Raw genomic sequence first — 21599 nt, 5'->3', positions numbered from 1 at the left:
AGTTTGACCGTTTTCTGCCGTTTATTATTCCTAGTCATTTCTCCCACAGGCAGAGGAATTGGAAGTACTGAAACAATAGCAAAAACGAGCGCACTTCCACATTGCAGAATAAGGTCAATAGTGTACAAGGCTCCTGGTTTTGCAAGATGCACAAAAATATACTTTGGATTTAGAGAGCTCATATTCATGGATGTATCCACATGAAAACATTATACCAGACATCCTGTAAAAAGCCTATTATGTCAAGTCATCGGGTTAGGTTATCAGAATTTTAATATATGCTTTCTAATGTTTTGTAGCAGCTATTACGGGACTGTTGTTAACTAAATTTAGTGTATTTTTTTCCTGAAACATTTCATTTATTACCGTAACACATTAACACATGTGAATGTAACAAATCAGATGCTTGTTTGTAGTAAAAATTCTTTCTTTTACATTTTGTGTGTCTCATTGCTCGATTTTGCAGTCTTATTGCTGCTGTAGTTGGCGAAATCTCTTATATCCCTTCGTTTGTAGTGTTGTCATGAAAAATCTCAGTTTGAAGGGCTATATGGCCATTCCCCTTACCCCTACGCCTCCAAGCTAAAGAGAATTGGGACACCCCTACCCCTTCACGTGAATTCTCAAAATGATGGGTAAGAGGAAGGACTAAGGAGTAGAATTAGAAGTATTTTTTTTAAGCAAATGTTAAGACTCGATGCTCAGTATCTTTGTTTACTCCGAGTCTTGCATGTCACAGGTTGCAATCTCCATGTATCAGGACTATAAATAGACGCAGCAGGCTTGTTCTGAAGGGTACTGGTGCACAGACGGGGTCTCCAGTTACCCAGCTGCTCCGCCCAGCACTGCGCATGCAGCGAGGGAACAACAAACAACTTGCTCAAATCACAACCATCGGGATCACATGCACAGTTGCAGAGCTGTGGGTACTGGGCAGCAAACACCTCAGAACACTGTTGCCATACAGGCACATGACCAATTAGTTCATGTTAGGGGAGGCCTGAACCCTCTGAGGTTGTGTGTTTAGCAGGCATCAGGGGCCGAGCGCAGGCACCTCACCCCATACGTACCGTGGCAACAGGTTTGGAATGTGCTATGTGACCTTACAGCGCCCCAAAAGGCCAGAGGGCTCCTAAAAACACATACTCTCCAGTCTCTTTAGATCACGAACAACAAACCAGCCATAAATTTACAGTGTTTGTTCTGAATTTCACAAATGGCAAAAATTATCTGGAAGCCTTGTAAATGTGCACAAAAATGTTTGCTCAGCAAAATTATTATTATCTCCATCGATGCCAGTAAACTTAATCCTGCATTGAAATGTGTACTGGGACATAACAAGTGTCCAGTTACACGCTTGCACGTTTTTTCCATAATCAGAGGCACTCCTATGCTAGACTGTAAGAGATTCTTGACCTTTAAGAACAGTAAACAAGCATGCAGACATGAATGCTTGCAGGACCCAGTGGTACAAATATAGCTAAGATTTTAGATAAGTGTTAATTTTCGCACCATATTATATTACATTACATTACGTTATATTATATGTCTGCTTTTTTATGTTTGTAATTAGGGATGGGCATTTCTGACCATTCTTCATTTCGATTAATCCACAGGTTTGACAAACAATTAATCGATTAATCGGGGGTGGAGCTTAAGCAAGAGGCCGGGGCGTGTGTGCATCATAGCGACAATTAAATAACATTCAATTTAAAATATATATATTTTTTTATTTAAAGCCCTGTTAAAAATGGTGTTGATAAAACTATGACAGGATTCAGAAAACAATTAAATCAAAGCTGTTGGGTTATTAAAAATCAATATTCAATATTGGTTGACACAGTAAACATTTAAAGAAGTGTGAGCAGTGGCGTATTTAGGCATGAGCAAGTAAAAGATTTGACTAAAAGCTTAGAGATACGGTTTACTTTATGCAAGTGTATTAATTTAAAGTAGTAATCCGTTCGACTTTAGAGGCCATTTACATTTGGCGTATTTTGCATCCGCAAGTTTGTTATTCTCTATGCGCAACCGAAACAACGATGGTGAAAGCAAACTAAAATTGCATGCAGAAAATATATAAATATATAAATCAGTGTTAAACCTATGAATGGTGGAAAAACATATTTCTGTAATTGTGTATCCGGGTCTCCACTTTTGCCATGGCCTCTTTTGGTTTTAACATACTTATCCTTCAGGTTTTTCCAAACCTTTTAACAAAAAAATTTGTCCTTTCCCACAACTGTTGCAATTTATAACCAAGAATTATTGATCATTAGGTTATCTCTATGATCACGGATCATAAATGTGTTTGTACAGTCGTTCTGTTTCAGACAAATCTCTTCAAAGTGTTTCATATTCAACTCAAATCAAACGCGGCACTGTTCTCTTGAGTCTTAAAAAATGCTATGTGCAATCATGCGTGCAGAAAACCATCCCCACGCGCCTCACATGCTGCTCTGCTCCCGGTGTGAATACCAGTTGTTTACATGCACGCCGATAAAATACACGCCGTTTATGAACTGTGAAACCGGAGTAACTTTTATGCAGAGGTGTTGGCACGCAGCGAGCTTTGCAAGTCGACAAAACTAAAGTTATAATATTATGATGATCTTATTTTGACTATATGGCTATGAAGCAGAAAGGAGAGATGATGAATCAGGGAGGTAAGACTTAATAACATTATTTGTCAGCCATGAGTTGAGTCAAAGACTACAGATAATTACATAAACGATGTTTTTTGCATTATATTGAATTGTCTTTAATATTCAAGCTAAAGATTTCTTAAGAGATCTTAGCACATCACTCCAGTTTGTCTTAATTTTTTTCCAGTTAGGCTACATGTAGGATAGATTTCTGTTATTATATATTTAGAATAATGATTGTACAATATTAATTAATAATAATAAATATTATTATTTATTTCTAAGTACATTTCTAAAAGCAGGTGGTTCGCCCAGGGTGCCATTTAAAGTAGAACTGCCACTGACGTGAGGCATGTAGGTTTTCTACATGACACATTGTAAATAAAATTAATTATAAGGCCAAGAGACAACATGAAAATGTTATATTACATATTGTGTTTATCTACACAGAATGCATGTGAGCTTGAACTACATGCCAACCAGAAAGTAGTGGATGCGGTTCTTCCGTTACAGGGTGCTTTAAAACGAGCTCAATAAGCTTTGCAGAAAAAAAGAAAACAGAGTTATTTTATTATCCTTTTCAAGATGTATCTTTTTATTTCTAAAAATATTTTGGATCCGTTTTTAAAACTATAACCCACCTTTTTCTATATTGTAGACAACAACAATAAGAAACACACATGATACTCTGCATTTCAGTTTTTTTATTCAACTGACAATTTTACCAAAACAATATTTTATTTCAGCTGATCAACAGATCTGGATCAAAAAAGGTATTTTTTTTTTTTTTTTGTAAAAGGTTCGCACCAAATCCTAACCAGACGACTGTTAAGTAGCACATAGCCTAACTAAAATTAGAAGCTAGCATAATTTGGCTGCGTAAACTTAAAATAAAAATGCCTGAATATTTTTTACCACAGCTATAAACTTTAAGATTATAGGTAAAATAACATTTCTTTCAAAATGATCAGTCAATGGAGGTAAATAAAATAAAGCCGGCCTAATTTAACTATGCTGCCTAAAACAAAAACCTGAATATTTTACCATGCATGGCTAACAAAACTTAACATAAGGACTACATGTTTTTATTCAAAAAGATCAGTCGGTCTACATGCTCTGATGAAAACCGAGTGCGAAGTCTATTTACAATTAGACCGGCGGTGGAAAAAACGCGCTCAGCAGGCACAGAAGTTGCAGGAACAGCCAGGTACCACTGGGCAAGGGTGCTTAGCCTTGCAAATCGAGACTCATTTACTTTGCACCACAATAAAGGATCCGGGTTTAAAAAGATGCATGGCTCCCAAGTAGCTTTCGATTTTGGGGCCATCCTTGCCATTCCTTGCCAAAAAGAGTGTCGAGACATGGAACGCACATGGCAGCTGAAAGTATCACATACCAGACGAGCATATTCGCATGGCATTTAAAATGAAACTATTCAGATGTCGCTCTGTGCCGCGGCAGTAGTACGAAGTGTCCGTCGTTGGGCACCGCTGTGTACGTTTAGAATTCTGAAGTGCATGACGCTGTGTGGGCCGTGGCACGACGCTTCTGTGTGACCCCCTATACTGGATCTGCGCTCAGGTCTTGCCTCTAGACCGCAACTCCCTGCAGCCATAACCAATCAAATATCAAACTACAACCCAAATACCAGCGTAACCAATCAGAAAGAATAAAAGGAATTTAATTTTAGAGCCAATCGATCATCGTTTTCATGCTCAATCATCGCTGATGCGTTCGAATTATCAATTAATCGAATAATTGTGCACATCTCTATTTGACAATATAGACAATATCTAATGGCCCATTTCCACTGAGTGTTACTGTACAGTTCAGTACACTTTTAAGGCCACGACAAAAGGGTACCAAAAGGCGAAGTGAGACGCGCAGATGAACGCTATTGGTTTACAGATAAACGTCACTAGCGCTTACACAAGCAGGAGAATTAAAACTAAGGAAGTGCCGTTTTTAAATGCACAGCCGAGACATTACACCATAATAATATATATGTCACAAGTGTGTTGGGAAAAGGAGTGAGGACTCAAATACAGGGAAAATTATGGGTTTTATTTATCAAAAAATAAAATAAAATGCAAAACAAACTACCCAGAAGGGGAAAACGTTAACAAAACATACAAACAAACTTTACTGGTCAGGCTGGCAGGGATCAGGGCTGGACAGACAGGGCAAGGCTACAAACAACGACAAACGCACAGGACAGCTGACATGAAAATTAACAAGACCAGAGTGGCATAATCCAGACAATATACATATAATAACAAGCCCTGGTCGACCCAAGTTTAAACAAACCTTGTAGTCGTCTTGATGAACAGCCACAAAGACCCTTTTGGACTATTATGAGCTTGGAATGACGGATTTACTCTCTAAAAAGAGGTTACATGTGCTGGTGAAGATTAAAGATACAGATAAGAGGTTTGCACTGACTGTGGGCTGTATGTTGCGTGTTGTTTTTGAACCCAATTAAGGACTAAATGTATGTTGTGTGCAGTTTTTCTGTAATTGGTAGCATATAGGAGACTGTAAGGGTCTGTATGTGTTCAAATATGTTGCATTTTTAATCGTAATTCATAACTGCATACTTTTGTTTTGCACTATCATTGATCTGCATAATCAAATCATGTTCATAGAGAGGTTAGTAATGAACATTTATACACAAGTATTTATGTGTATGAAGCATCTGCTTTATGAGAAGTGCTTCTCATATGGTATGTGAACGACCCATACAGCTTTACTGTAGACATTTCCTTGAGCGAGAACGATGTCGACCGAAACTTTTTGTCGTACACCACGCCATTTGTACCCTTTTGGCAGTGAAAATGCAAGACTGATAAGGGGGACCCGTACCGTACTGTACAACTCAGTGAAAAAGTGAAAAAGTGCCATAAAACAGATCTAAAATGGTAGGGATTAAGCCAAAGAAAGGTTGTATAACTCTTATTTTTGTCCACGATGCTAGTTTTTCTCAGATTTCGCTTCCCGGAGAATCTGACTGCATGTACCTCACTCAGAACATGCGTTAGGGCTTTCCCTACCATAATACACAAACACTGATTGCCGTAAAACTCGTCCAGGGCAGGGAAGCGTTTTCTGTCATTGACTGCGGGAAAAGAGTTAAACGTAATTATTTATCGATTTTGCGCACACTATAATACCAGCCATACATGTAAATCACAAATAATGTCCTTCAATTCGGTCACGTCCAGCGGCCTTCATCCTTAAACCAATCTCCATCATTGTAAGCTGCTTGCTTTTCTGTCTTTTCTATTGCTCCGTTAGATGTTTACCCCCTTTCTTTTACAGCCTGAAGCATGTCAAACGAACAAAATGCCAATTTGTGCCACAGAAAGTCTAATCCAATCTTTGCACTGACTTCACATGTAAATCACTCGCACTTCATCCACGTCTGCTTACTGCACAGGCTGCAAAACGTTCCCCCCACTTTCATGTGATGTTAGGATTGTGAGGACGCAGGTGAGATGTAATTTTTTGAGAGTCACTCAAATATAGGATAAATATAAGTCATGTAAAGCAATTAATTGCAAACTGAAATAAATATAATTTGATTATATGGTTTGGAATTGGATGTTTTAAAAGATTATTTACATTTTTTGTGATTATTTTGCGTTTAAATTAAGAATTTTTGCAGGATCGAAAAAATTTGCTACTTGATTTTGCTCTGGACTCGCAGAATTCGGGGTCTGTTAAATGTACTTTTATTAAAAACAATTATTATTTACTTTTATTTTATATGTAATAATGATCTTAATGTTTTCATGAATGTATTGGGATTTATTTAGACAAAAATAATTCTTTTTATTTATTTAGAATTTATTTAGAATTTTTTTAAATATTAATTATAGTGTAATGTAATATAACAAATTATTATTTTTTAATGTTATTTAAAGTAATTGCAGCAAAACAAACAAAACCTTAAGCATTTTGTCATCTTGGAGGCATATTAGTAAAAAAATACCACTTCCCTGTCTTTTTTTGGCTAATGTGGTTTCTCCTTATAACACATTTTTTATTATTTATTTTTTTCCTCCAAACAGTTTTCTGAAGTGACTTTTATTCGAACTGAGCAGCCACAAGTGTAAATGTGATGGCCACAGCTCCCTTCTCCTGTCATCATTTCATTTCACTTCAGCGAATACACACCACAAGAGAGTTTAACATACTGTAAATAAATGCAAATTAATTTTATGTGGGTTGACATTTGCATATTTTCCGCTTCAGAACAGACTTCAAATATTGAGATAAAAATAGAGATTTTCAAGTCTTTAGGGCCTATACAGTGCTCTTTATATTTTTAGCAAATACGTTTATGTGATCAGAATGTTAAAACAGTCCTCGGCACTACTTCCGGACTCTTTATTTCTGTCTCTTTCTCTTTTCTGAGATTCTCACAGTGTAGGTGCCGGTTTTCTCCACCAGAGAATAGAATAAGTAGTTTGTTTCTGTTGCGTCTCCTCTGCTTTCCCAAGCACTGCCTCTTTCACACACCGATTGTTGCTCCTCAGCGCAGACGCTGTCAACAGAAACACACAGATCTTTCAAGAATCTATCACTCTTTACTGTCGTTTAATGTTTCTGTCAGAGAGATTATAGTGAGATCATTGCAAAACAACTAGACTGTAAACTCAACTCTTACAACTGTAATGACATCTGTTATTGTCTCTTTTACCCTATTTTAACGGCAAATTATCATTTCTTGTTGCTGCTTTCACTAATATGGCTGTCAAATAGGATGTGGAAGGGCAATGAATTGTTTTTAATGTTTTTGTTCTTTGGACTGTCAAAATCAGTGAAATGACATACAGCGGGGAAAATACGTATAGAAAATGTCACGTTTTTTTCCTGGGAATAATATTTCTAAAGGAGCTGTTACTGTAACATAGAATTAAACCAGATTTTGGTAAAAACCCAAACAACACAAACATAAAAATAAAGCAAAACAAAAATTCTGAAACATTCGTCATTTGTAATAACAATGCAGTGACACAAGGAGAAAGTACTGATCTACTGATTTGTATTTAATACTTTATATAAAAGGCTTTTTTTGGTTATGGCAGCTAAAAGACACCTCTCATATGTAGAATGAAGTCAAATTGCTCAGGGTGTGATTTTTGACTTCAACAGAGTGTAAAAATCTTGATGGTTCTGTGGGTCTCCTCTATCAAATCTGATCTTTAATTTGTATTTTCTATTGGATTCAAGTCAGGTGATTGACTGGGCCATTATACAGCTTGATTTTTGTTCTCTGAAAGCATTTGAGAGTTTTCTTGGCTGTGTTTTGAATCATTGTCTTGCTAAAATGTCCACCTTGATTTCATCTTCATCATCCTGATTATGTAGATGTGTTGGTCTGAAGCAGTTAATATTAATTTACATTGACGACGGTTTGATTTCGAGAAAGATTTCAGCTGCTCTCTGGGCTTCCACTTCCTTTTTTACATCTCCCTTTTTTCATGTGTTCAATACTGTTACCCTGCGTCCTTTCACTTTATTACACATAACTTAATTTCAAACTAATACGTTTAGTTTTCTTTGCATATATGGATTCTTTGGCTTTTACTAACATCCGTTGAAAAATTTAAGTCAACGGCATCTTTAGAAATATCTTTTCTGAGAAAAATGGCAACGTGTTCAATACTTATTTCCCCGCTGTAAAGAAACTGTTTGCTATTGTTTTTATTAGTTGTTTTTTTGTTATTTTGGTCATATCTGTGTTTTTTCATATGACAAAATTGCTTGTTTTTGTAATTCCTAGAAGTGTATGGGCTTCGGACGCATCACCACATCATTTTTGAGAGTCTGAAATGCATGTTTAGGCAGCTTCAAAGTATGCCCATAACACCAGCCAACAAACAATGGTGTACTATTATGAAAAAATCTGTCATTTTGAGGATTTTTAAAAATATATATTTTTGCCCAACAAATGTTCATGCAGATATACTTTTTACATGCGTTCATTTAACTAGCCACTGGCTTTTTGTGAATTACCAAAGACTACAATTTCAGATACATCTAGTATAGCCTGTGAGTCAGTGAATGAAATTCAAATGTTCATTTTTGGTTGAACGATTAACCCTTGAACTAGAACCTGTCCGCAGGGATGCATGCACTCCTAATCCCAGATCTAAAACTACATTTCCTCTTTGAATCACTGCAGTTTGGGAACAATTACAGACATCTGACATTCTCTTGAGGTACAAATATAAAGAAGGTGACTTTGCGCTTAGTCTTTCCAGACCTGATTGCACATTCACTTATTCCACTCACTCAAGGGCAAACATATGTCTTGTATACTAATATTCCCCTGGCAGAACCATTTCCTTTTCGCAGTCCATTCATCGCAGTGATTACTGCAGCGTGTGTGCTCACAATCACAAAACCACCATTGAAATATCTGGCTTTTAAAGTTGCTATATAATTGCAGCAAAACCAAACATTAATAGCCTCGAAAAATCAACTGGCAAGCTTTTTGTTTTTGCACTCCACCCAACAACAACAAATCTGTGCTGCTAGCCGCTGCTCTCGCTTCTAGCCCCGGCAGTTCAGATTGCAGCATTAATTATAAAAAACGGATGACGTAAAAAATACATTCATTTCAGTTTAAAATGAGATATGTGGAAATCACGCAAGGTGTTGAAGTACATCAGTCAGTTTCACACTTTTCAAATGGAGAGAGAAGTTAGCTTGGCAGATTTATCTAATATTTGTTTAATAGACATGCTTAACATAATAAATGTTGATTGCATAGGTTTATTTTGATAAAATTGATATCCAATTATTCCTTGGGTCATGCTGAGAACATTGATACCAAACATGCCTTATTTATACAAACTTCCTGTTTCTGATTTTGTTCAAAAACTTTTTTTTTTTGCAAACTCCACCTCAACTGTTAATTCAATTTTCACCAAATTTGACTCCAATAAATGATACGGTTGTCATTTCCGGCATTGACAAATATGCTATGCTGAGGCTGCGACTCTGCAAAGCTTCAACATATTGACACTGAACTTTAGATGTGTCATTGGCAACTCACAATGACCACAACACATAAATTTAGTAACAGCGCCACTTAGTGGTCACGAGTTGTAAACCGTTCACTAACCATCAGTAATCAATCAAAAAGGGATAATAAATTTAGACTGTATATGCTTATTGTGGTAAAATTGATCCCAACTTATTCCTTGGGTCATGCTGAGAACACTAATACCAAATATGGCATATTTGGCTAAACTTCCTGTCCGCCATATTGATTTTGTTAAAAAAATTTATTTGCGAACTCCTCCTCGACCGTTTGCCGAAATATCACCAAATTTGACTCAGACCATGTTTACAAAATTGTCAGAAAATCGTGTCAATAGACAAAACGTTTTTTGTTTACGACACCGACAAATGTGCCTCTGGACTGCTTTGCTCATTCTGGCTCTGAACTGCTTGGCCCCTTAATTGCTGCTTGCAGCTATATTTTAATAAATTTCTGTAAATCTGCAGCATCTTTAAAGGAATAGTCTGCCCAAAAATTAATCATTAGCCATGTTTCCATGGCATTTTCATCCAGGACTTTTTTATGTGATATTCCAAAAGATATTATGAACATTATTGGAATCTCAAATCCATTGTTTGCTGGTTTCCAGCTTTCTTCAAAATATCTTCCTTTAGTTTTGACAGAAAAAAGACACACTAGGTTTGGAATAAGTGGAGGTTGAGTAAATTATCCCAGAATTATTTTGTAATTCTTGTGTGTGAATTTTCCATTTAGGAGACTGCATTGTGCTTAAATTGCATTAGGTAGATCTATGTTTTGGAGTTAGAATATGAACCAAATAGTCCTGTATTGGTTTACATATGATTGACCTCACATTTTAGCTGTTGTTAACTATTTTGCTTTCACAATGACACATTAGATTGAATAAGAGTGAGCAATATAGGTGGAATCTGCGAAGAAAAAAAACATTTAATTCTCATGTCACAGTTTGAGACGTGTGTGTATTGTTCAGCTGACTTGTTATTAGAGTTGTCAAGATACTGGAAATTGCTACTAATCTATACTGAAATTTAAAAAATGCCCATTTCTTGCGAACATTTGAGCGCTGTTGATCACATTTCTAAACATAAGCTCAACACAAATGACTGTGATTAGTCGTGAAGGTCATCAGTTCAGCAAACTCACCACCGATTACTGAGTGTAACCACAGAATCAGAGACACTGGATCATTTTAAAGTCGCTATTCATCAGCGGATCGCTCAAATGTCAGCTTATAGACAAACCAGCTGATCGACATGACTTTGAAACACTCCAGTGTCTTTGTACCTGCGGTTATACTCACTAAACAGCGGTGAGTTTAATGAACTGATGACCTTCCAATCACAGTCATTTCTGTTGAGCATGTGAACACAATGACAAATCAGCGCTGTTTAAGAACGTGCATTCAAATGTTCGTGGGAAATGGACTGTTCTGCCTCTGTTAAAAAGTGTAAAGACTGTGTGCTGTTCATGTTGGACATTTAAATTAAACCATTTTATATTGTTCATAAAGCATTATTAGTCTAGTATAAGTTTCGTTTTCCTTTCGCTATTGTTTACAAGTATTATGCCGGGACTTTTATTTTGGCGCATTTCCAGCAGTTTCGCGCTTTAGAGAACTGAAAGCAATGGACGGGCAGAGAGCACATAAAGAGTTTCTGTCCTCCTCTGAATCCTGCCGAAAGCATAGGCTTTTTACTCAGTTCAATGGCTACTAAGTTTGTGTCCATACACAATTAAAGGAAGCAAGAAGCTCATATCCTGGCTCTTGAACAGAGTTTGGCTGGCTGTTTATTTATATCACACGCAAGCAAGCATACATATAAAGAGAACAGTACAGTAAAAAGCCATGGATCAGCAGATGCAAGAGGAAAGCACCAAAACAAACATGAAACCTGAAGAGAGGAAACGTGAAGATAAGTCATCTTCAGAAGTTGGATCTAGACGCTCATGTTCTTCCTCCAAGTCTTCAGTTGCTAGTGCTGCTGCTAAAGCTAGAGCCTTCGCAGAAGCTGCACGGGCCAAGATGGCATACACCAAAAGAGAGCTTGAAATGAGAAAGCAGATGGCAAGACTGGATCTGGAAAGAGCTACAATAGAGGCAAATCTAGAAGCATTAGATGTAGAAAAGGAAGCTGCAGCTGCTGTGGCTGAAGCAGAAGCATTAGAGAATGCAGCGGCCACAATACAATGCAATGAAAATCGCAGTGAAATAAGTGCAGTGTCATCACACGTGATTTCTATGAGAACAAAGGAATATGTGCAACAACAGGCTCAGGTGACTTCTGATTTTTCCACGCTACAATTGGATGTCACTTCTTCAGCAAGTCCACATGAATCGACTCCTCATGTGATTGCTAAGTCACAGAGCAGAACTGATGTGTGTGATGGTGTCACAGATACAATTCAGGAGCAGAGCAAATTAGGTGACATAAATCTACCGAATACAAGAGTTTCTAATGACCTACCTCATTCCAAACCAAGTGCTGCATTCAAATCATCTCCAGTTCAAGATCTAGGGGCGAAAAGATACACTGACCATACAGATACCCAACAACATGCTCAAAACGAAACCACACATATGTTAGATTTCGCTAAATTTTTAGCACGTAGAGAGTTAGTCACCTCAGGCCTTACCCACTTTGATGATAATCCAGAAAACTTTAGAGCCTGGGAGTCTTCATTTGTTAACGCCACACAAGATTTAGAGCTATCAGCTAGTGAAGAGCTGGATTTGTTAGTTAAGTGGCTAGGAAAAGAGTCATCAGAACATGTGAGGAGGATACGAGCAGTGTATGTAACTAACCCACATGCGGCTCTCCATTTGTCATGGATAAGACTTCAGGAATGTTATGCTACCCCAGAAGTGATTGAAAGTGCCCTGTTCAAACACCTGGACAACTTTCCACGTCTGTCTCTGAAAGACAATTTGAAAATCAGGGAGCTTGCAGACCTGCTAATGGAAATATTGACAGCAAAAAATGATGGCTATTTACCTGAATTATCATACCTTGACACTCCAAGAGGTATTAACCCTATAGTGGAGAAGCTACCAGCAAGTTTGCAGGAAAAATGGATGTTTGCTGGCTCACGTTACAAGGAAGAAAACAAGGTCAGTTTTCCTCCATTCTCATTCTTCACTCATTTTGTTTGTAGTGAAGCTAAAGCAAGGAACGATCCTAGTTTCAAGCTTTTGAACAATGTTCACACAGTCGTAAGAAATGACAGACCTGTCTACAAACACGGTACTAGCAAATTTCCTGTGTTGGTGCACAAAACAGAGGTTTCCAAAAGTGAGGAGTTTAATTCATTGAACATAAAGGAACCTTGTTAAGAGAGAATTGATAAAGCACTGCCCTATTCACAATAAATCACATCCCCTGAACAAATGTAGAGCCTTCAGAAAAATGTCGTTGACAGAACGCAAAGACTTCTTGAAAGAACATCAGAGGTGTTTTAGGTGTTGCTCACCAAATCATGTAGCCAGAGAATGTTTCGCAATTCTCAAATGTACTGATTGCAACTCTGAAAGACATTGCACAGTTATGCATCCAGACACAGTTCCGCCTCTCATTACACCTATGATGCAGGAACCAAACCTAGAACAACAAGATGTTATTACCCCTGAGGTAACTTCAAAGTGTACTGAAGTTTGTGGAGATGCTGCAATGCGATCTTGCGCAAAAATGTGTTTGGTGCATGTATTTCCTAGAGAGCAGCGAGAACAAGCTATCAAGATGTATGCCATAATTGATGATCAGAGCAACCACTCACTGGTTAAGGAAGAGTTCTTTCGACTGTTCGGAATCCAAAGTAAACCCTCTCCATATTTGTTGAGAACGTGTGCTGGTTCCGTGGAAATGTCTGGAAGAAAAGCAATTGGTTTCCAAATAGAAACTCTGGATGGTAAGACACGTCTTGATCTCCCACCACTGATTGAGTGTAACGAGATTATGAGTAACAGATCCGAAATACCTACCCCAGAAGTCGCTCTTGCTCATCCACATTTAACATCCGTGGCACAGTTCATCCCAGAGTTAGATCCTGATGCTCAGATCCTAATGTTGCTGGGAAGAGATATAATCCGGGTACACAAAGTGAGACAACAAATCAATGGGCCACACAATGCACCTTTTGCACAAAGGTTAGATTTGGGCTGGGTGATTGTGGGTGATGTCTGCATTGACAGAGCTCATAAGCCGATGGTGGGTGTGTTTAAAACTAACATCCTGGCCAATGGGTGACCTTCATTTCTCACTCCATGTCAGAATCACATCCAAGTGAAAGAGAAACTATGCCATGGTGGGGAGCATAAATCTGTTGTTTTACCCAACACATTGAATCATTGTACTCCTGATGTGCAAACAGAAGATCAACTTGGAGTTAATGTGTTTGACAGAACCAAGAACGATAACAAACCTGCTATGTTTTGAAGATGAGATGTTTTTTAAAACATCATGCAAGCAGAGTTCCACCGAGATTAAGAAAAAAACTGGGTTGCTCCTTTGCCATTCAGGTCACCTAGATCATTGCTACCTAATAATCGGGAACAAGCCTTGTCTCGCCTTAATTCTTTACGACGCACACTAAGTAGAAACACTGAAATGATGGAACAATTTTCTGCCTTCATGGAGAAACTTTTCCAGAATGGCCATGCAGAAAGAGCACCACCTATTCAGGAGGATGAAGAAAGTTGGTACTTACCCATTTTCGGAGTGTTTCATCCACAAAAGCCTGGGCAAATACGGGTGGTGTTTGATTCCAGTGCACAACACCAAGTCATTTCTCTGAACAATGTGCTCCTTTCAGGCCCTGACTTGAACAATTCACAGTTAGGTGTGTTGCTAAGGTTTAGGAAAGACCGTATTGCGATTATGGCAGATATCCAGCAGATGTTCTATGCTTTCCTGGTGAAAAAGGATCACAGAAATTATCTGAGATTTCTCTGGTATAGCAATAGTGACTTGAACAAAGAAGTGATAGACTGTCGTATGAAAGTGCATGTCTTCGGAAACAGCCCTTCTCCATCAGTAGCTATATACGGTCTCCGATTAGCTGCTCAGAAAGGTGAACAGGAGTATGGACATGACACTTCACACTTTGTTAACAGGCACTTCTATGTGGCAACGGCCTTATGTCCTTTCCAACGGAAGCCGAAGCTATTGATCTGCTAAAGTGCACTCAAGAACCACTTTCCAAGTCGAATATTAAACTCCACAAGATAGCCTCAAACAGTGTCAAAGTCATGCAAGCTTTCCCAATGGAAGATCTTGCATCTGGTCTACAAGACTTAAACTTTGGAAATGAAACTTGGCCTACACAAAGAAGTCTGGGTTTGTATTGGGACATAAAAACAGACACCTTCTCTTTCAAGGTTGCAGCAAACGACCAACCCTACACTCATCGTGGAGTTCTTTCTGTCGTGAATAGCCTCTTCGACCCTTTGGGTTTTGTGGCACCAGTAACGATCCGGGGCAGAGCATTGGTACGAGAATTGACCAAAGATGTACAAGACTGGGACGCTGTCCTTTCTGAGGAGAAAAAAAACATGTGGGAAGAATGGAAATCCTCACTTCAAAAGCTGAGTAAACTCTGCATCTCACGCACATACCTACGACATTCACTTTCTAACACTAAGTGCACCGAGTTGTGTGTCTTTTCAGATGCCTCCAGTTGGGCTATAGGGGCAGTGGCTTACCTCAGAGCTATGACTGATGAAGGTGAAGTCAGAGTGGGATTTGTGCTTGGCAAAGCAAAGCCAGAACCTCGTCCAGAGCCTTCAATTCCCCGTCTGGAGCTCTGTGGTGCAGTGCTTGCTGTGGAGATGGCTGAGCATATTCTTGATGAACTAGACCACAAGCCCAATGCAGTGAAATTCTATTGTGATAGCAAAGTGGTCCTGGGATATATTTATAATCAGTCCAGGCGCTTCTTTGTTTATGTGCACAACCGTGTTCAGCGGATTCATCAGTCGACTTCTCCTGACCAGTGGAGTTATGTGCCTACAGCTCAAAACCCAGCCGACCTGGCCACAAGATCTGTACCTGCATCACAATTGGACGACACTACATGGTTCACAGGACCTAGCTTCCTTTACCAGCTGACCCAAGAGCAACAGTGTCAGTCCTTTGAACTGGTTAATCCTGAGATAGATGCAGAAGTCAGACCATGTGTAACTAGCTTTGCTACTCAGGTCAAAAGAAACATTCTTTCAGATAGGTTTCAGCACTTCTCAACATGGAAATCTTTGCTAAGAGCTGTTTCTTTTTTGATTCATCAAGCACAGTCTCATGCTTCAAGTTCCATCAACACAGCCCATGCATGTAAAGGATGGCATCATTGTAGCGAAATACGTACACCTGAAGAGGAGACAGCAGCAAAGAGACTGATACTTATGCATGCCCAGTGTTACAACCTCAGATGTTAGTCTAGGGTAAAAGTAATAACATTTAAACGGTGTGGTATTTTCACAAGTGTTGGGTTCAAGCAACAAGACAAACAATAAACTGCCAACAAAAGTGATTTAATATACAAAGAAAGTGAAACCAGAATGCCCAGATATATTTACAAAAATAACAAATATTTACAATAATAAAGTAGCAAATGAAACAAAGTATCAAACAAAATTAAGTCAACTCAAGAGTAAGGGGACGCTAGTGAAGCCAAAATCAAAGAAATAAATATAACAAAAGAATTCTACCTCAGCAACAAACCCCTTACCTACCTAGAAGCATGAAAAGAAAAAGAAAAGAAAAATCTTCAGCGCCAAGCGCCATAAACTTACCTATACTAAACTAAGAATACAAAAATATAAATACACAAATGGCGTGTAACAACACCTGGTGTTTTAAACAATGAATTTACTACGTGTTTGCAGAATGGAAGTCATACGACATCTTCCTATCCACCTTACTCTGAGGACAAAGTCAACTCTTAATGCAAACTCTTGATTTTTGCCAGGTAAGAGCTGGGCCAAAAAGTAACAAACAATCAAAATAAAAATGTAAAAAAAATAACAAAGTAGTTAAAAAATGGGCAGAAATAATAACAAATAATTTTATCCAAACAAAAGTTAAGCAAAAACAACGAATAACAAAATCATGTCGGCAAAACACACAAAAAACAGGATCAAAGGAAAAGCGCTCTCCTCTCCGCTCTCCCTGGCGTCCTTTTATGTCATCGCGCCACGTCACCCAATGATGAGTGACGGGTCTCCCAACCAACCGGCTGTCACGAAGGTGGACCTAAAGGATATGACGGGGAGAGAGAGAGAGAACAGGAGGCAAAAAACCTAACAATATACAGCAACCGTAACACTCTCACCCTCCCACTCTCACGTAACACTCTCAACAAACTCGTTTTGTTAAAAAAAAAAAACACAAGACATGATCTATGCTCTCGAGAGAGCATCAGCCAAGACATTCTCAGAACCCTTCTTATGTCTGATCTCCAGGTTATAGTTCTGAGTAACAAGTGCCCAACGCATTAAGCGTTGATTGTGATTGCACATACAGTTTAAAAACACAAGTGGGTTGTGATCTGTGTACACCACCACAGGAAGATTACTCGAACCAAGGTAGACTTCAAAATGCTGCAATGCAAGCAAAAGAGCAAGGGTCTCTTTTTCGATAGTCGAATAGTTCAACTGCCATGACCACTGCCAGTTGCATCAATGCTCTGAGAAGGTTTTTTGCTTTGAGGGGACCAGCAAAATAGCTTAGATCCGACAGGGGAACTAACTTCATAGGAGCAAGTCAGGAGCTGGGAATGCAACAAGCCAAAGAAAACCAGAACTCTCTTTTAAAATACCTCCATGAGAATGGTTGTACATGGGTATTCAATCCACCACATGCATCCCACATGGGTGGAGCATGGGAACGAATGATTGGTGTAGCCCGCAGGATTCTAGACGGTTTGCTGCTGCACAAGTAATATGCTCATTTGACTCATGAGGTACTTTGCACTTTGATGGCAGAGGTGTCCGCAATCATAAACGCCAGACCTTTGGTTTCTGTCTCAGCAGATCCCTACGCTCCATGTATACTCAGTCCAACAATGCTTTAACCCAAAAGCCCGAATTACCAGTTCTGTTTGAGAATTACACAGAAAAGGACCTCTTGAAATGTCAGTGGAAGAGAGTACAGGCATTGGCTAGCGACTTCTGGAACCGATGGCGGAAAGAGTACATCAACACACTCCAACCTCGACGCAAATGGCACGAGACTCGCCGAAATCTGCAGTCTGGAGATGTCGTACTATTAAAGCAAGTTCAATTCCCAAGGAATGACTGGCCTTTAGGGTTAATCACATCTGTCTTCCCGAGTGATGATGGAAAAGTCCGCAAGGTAGAGGTTAGAACAACCTCAGGCAAGAATGTGAAAACATTCATTAGGCCAATTTCTGATGTGATTTTACTATTGGCCAAGGAAGACTAAGCAAGAAAATTAAAGTGGCATTAATATGCCAAGTGGGGAGTGTTCTGCCTCTGTTAAAAAGTGTAAAGACTGTGTGCTGTTCATGTTGGACATTTAAATTAAACAATTTTATATTTTTCATAAAGCATTATTAGTCTAGTATAAGTTTCGTTTTCCTTTCGCTATTGTTTACAAGTATTATGCCGGGACTTTTATTTTGGCGCATTTCCGCCGGACTCTTATTTTGGCGCATTTCCGGCAGTTTCGCGCTTTAGAGAACTGAAAGCAATGGACGGGCAGAGAGCACATAAAGAGTTTCTGTCCTCCTCTGAATCCTGCCGAAAGCATTGGCTTTTTACTCAGTTCAATGGCTACTAAGTTTGTGTCCATACACAATTAAAGGGATCAAGAAGCTCATGTCCTGGCTCTTGAACAGAGTTTGGCTGGCTGTTTATTTATATCACATGCAAGCAAGCATACATATAAAGAGAACAGTATATGGACGTTGTTAAAATTTCATTACCAGTTGGTACCAAATTCCAGTATCATGACAACACTACTTGTTATGAAAAAGCATTAATATTCTGGCAATAGTACTGTAAAAATTTTAAAAGATTAGATTTGCAGGTGTTCATATTTCACTCTTTATTTCTTATAGAGGGGTAACGATGAGAATGGGAACAGTTCTGGGAACAGTATGGAGTTCCCCACCACTAATCTGTATGAACTGGAGAGCAGAGTGTTCACTGATCACTGGTCCATCCCATACAAGAGAGAAGAATCACTCGGCAAGTGCCTCATCGCCTCCACCTGCCTGGCCAGACATGGTGAGTTTGATTTATTCACAGTCCATTAATTGTTGGCGATCTTTGAAATCAGCACACCTTTTCAATAGTAGGAAAGCACATTGACTACTACTTAAGGTACAGTGGAACCAGCGCGCTGAACAGAAGTGCAGAATAACCTTTTTTGGGTCATATTTTCAGCTGTTTATTTGGATGAGAGCCAAAAATGCAAGTTTCGGCCTGTAATTTTCAGTGACTGAATATTTGTTGCATGCCCAAGCAATAGTCAGTTAAGCAAGAGCATTACTAGTGTGCATAGTGTTGAGGCACATAATAAATGGCTTACATTTAAAATGTACAGCAGGTATGAGGGGAAATTAAATCTTAAATGATCAACGAGTGATTCTTTTTACAACCCAGCTAGCCTTTTATTTACAGGAAAAACATTTTTCTATGGGTGAGGATGCTTGTGTTTTTGGTGCCATTTTAACATATTTTCATGCCAATGACACTAAGCCACTGATTAATGTCTCACATTATTTAAGTTAATGGTTAATTTATTAATTGGTGGCTTAAGTTGGTGAAAATCCTGGAAATTGACATCACTAATCTGTACGTACATCTCTGGATGTTTGGTTCGAATCCCAAATCTCTTTTTTTTTCTCTCTCTGTAGGCCTGGCCGATGCGGACGAGAACTGCAAAAGGTTCATTGACCGCTGCATGCCTGAGGCCTTCAAAAAGGTTTGTGTGATTTTAATAGACATGAAAATGTAAAGCGCTACAGGCTGTTGTGTGAGAAATTGTTTCTGAATGGCTGTATGTGATGAGATGAATAATTTAGATGTTAAATGGTGTTGTAGTTGCTGACATCTAGTGCGGTGCACAAGTGGGGAACGGAGATTCATGAGGGAATCTACAACATGCTGATGCTGCTGGTGGATCTGGTCGCAGAGAGAGTCAAACAAGACCCCATACCCATTGGCCTTATGGGTGTTCTTACTATGGTACACGCTCTTATGTGTGGGGGAAAATAAATAAATAAGAGACAGCTTAGAAATTCTTAGTGTCTTTGCATTTACAATTTATATTTGTTTTTTTAAGAAATTTTGTTTCAAGAAACATAATTTTGTTTCGTTCTATAAACTACAAAAGATGTTTTGTCTGATTTTAAATAAATTGTTGTATATTTTCAGGTTGTTTTTTTTTTGCATAAAATAATGAAAAGGTGCCATGTTTTCAGACACGTTTATTAACATTTTACATGTTTAATACAATTTTATGAACTATCAATATTTGATCAAAGAACCCTGATTTTCATATTTACATTAAAAAAATATGGAATGTCAAAGAATTTTTGTCCAAGTTTTTAAAAACTAACCCTAAATTAATTAGGCGAAAAACCATGTAGTAACTTTCCTGATATTGTATATGTTACATAAAAGTCTTGTAATAACACCCCAGGGTTTTTTCAATTAATATTTTAATGAGTGCCCTATAAAGGTTTAAATAAATATAATCATTTTAATCAAACTAATACCTAATGAATTCAGCCATAGTTCCATAGTTTAAACTCACTCTTTTTGGTATTGTATTGTATTAACACATTACTGTATTGTTGTATTGACAGGCTTTTAACCCAGATAATGAGTATCACTTTAAGAACCGGATGAAGGCCTGTCAGAGGAACTGGGCGGAAGTGTTCGGAGAGGACAGCATGTTTGCTGTGTCGCCCAGCTCCAGCTACCAGAAGGTAATGTAAATGTACATGTGTGGGTGCGGACGTGTGCTTCTGTCTTTAAGCTTCACTTGACAGTCATATCTAAAGGACAGAAAAACTGGTTTTGTAGATTCCAGGATGTGTGTTTTCAGGACAACAGTTGCATAGTTTCTTTTTCCAAGTCAAGTGCCCTTGGACATGTGTGCACATTATTGTTGAATGAACTCTTTTTGTACAAGCAGCTCAGTTTTTTCTCTGATAACTGGGCAGTATGGATTTGTGTTTGAATCAGGGCGGGTAAGAGAGCATTGCGTCTTTTTTTAGGCCCAAGGAAGCAAACTTCAGCAAAATTTGTATGATGCATTAGGGATGCACCAAAAACCAAAAAGTTCTGAATGCACTTGCGCGAAAACCAATATCAAAAATGCTTTGTACTAATTATTATTAAAGTTATTTTGCAAGGCTTTAAGTTTAACTTAAATTTTTTATCTTTTAAGCTGGTTAACAGTGCTCTCCTCTTAGGCCTGATTTATACTTTCGCCTGGCACCAAGTCATGGACCTCGGCTGACTGCACACGCACCTCACGAAATGGACGAAGCTTTCATACTTGACGCATTCGCTGTTGAGATATTCTCTAAAATGACACTGGACGGATTTTTAAATGAATTATTTTTATTAATTATTTTAATGATTTTAAAGATTTTTATAACAATTCAGATTTTTAAAATTCAAACTTTAATGCATCACTTGCTTTTGTTCATATCTCAGACAGTTCCACCTTTTAAAGTTTATTAAAATATTATTGATAACAGAACATGGGTTGCTCTACAAACATATTATTTTATTATGGCAAGAATAAAAGCAAAAATTACACTTACTAAAACTGACTTTTTTATTTAACCCACTCTACAATTCACACATTACTGTCTGGCTAGTTTTTCCTCTACTGATATGCTAAAAGGCAATAATGGTCCAACATTCC

The 21599-nt window shown here is 38.3% G+C and overlaps 1 protein-coding gene across 2 annotated transcripts in view; it reads left to right on the top strand.

Annotated features, from left to right (window-relative positions):
* The window catches only part of LOC130247811 (ubiquitin carboxyl-terminal hydrolase 24-like), a 166614-nt gene that overhangs the window by 11850 nt on the left and 133165 nt on the right, over positions 1-21599 (top strand). For both annotated transcript variants that reach the window (XM_056481274.1, XM_056481273.1), the window contains exons 2-5: positions 18772-18940; positions 19573-19640; positions 19760-19903; positions 20527-20649. In XM_056481274.1, the coding sequence (XP_056337249.1) occupies positions 18772-18940; positions 19573-19640; positions 19760-19903; positions 20527-20649 (504 nt within the window). The remainder of the gene's footprint in view (positions 1-18771; positions 18941-19572; positions 19641-19759; positions 19904-20526; positions 20650-21599) is intronic.

This window comes from Danio aesculapii, chromosome 20 (assembly GCF_903798145.1).
Source record: "Danio aesculapii chromosome 20, fDanAes4.1, whole genome shotgun sequence".
Taxonomy (NCBI): Eukaryota; Metazoa; Chordata; class Actinopteri; order Cypriniformes; family Danionidae; genus Danio; species Danio aesculapii.
This window is presented reverse-complemented; position numbering and strand designations above follow the sequence as displayed.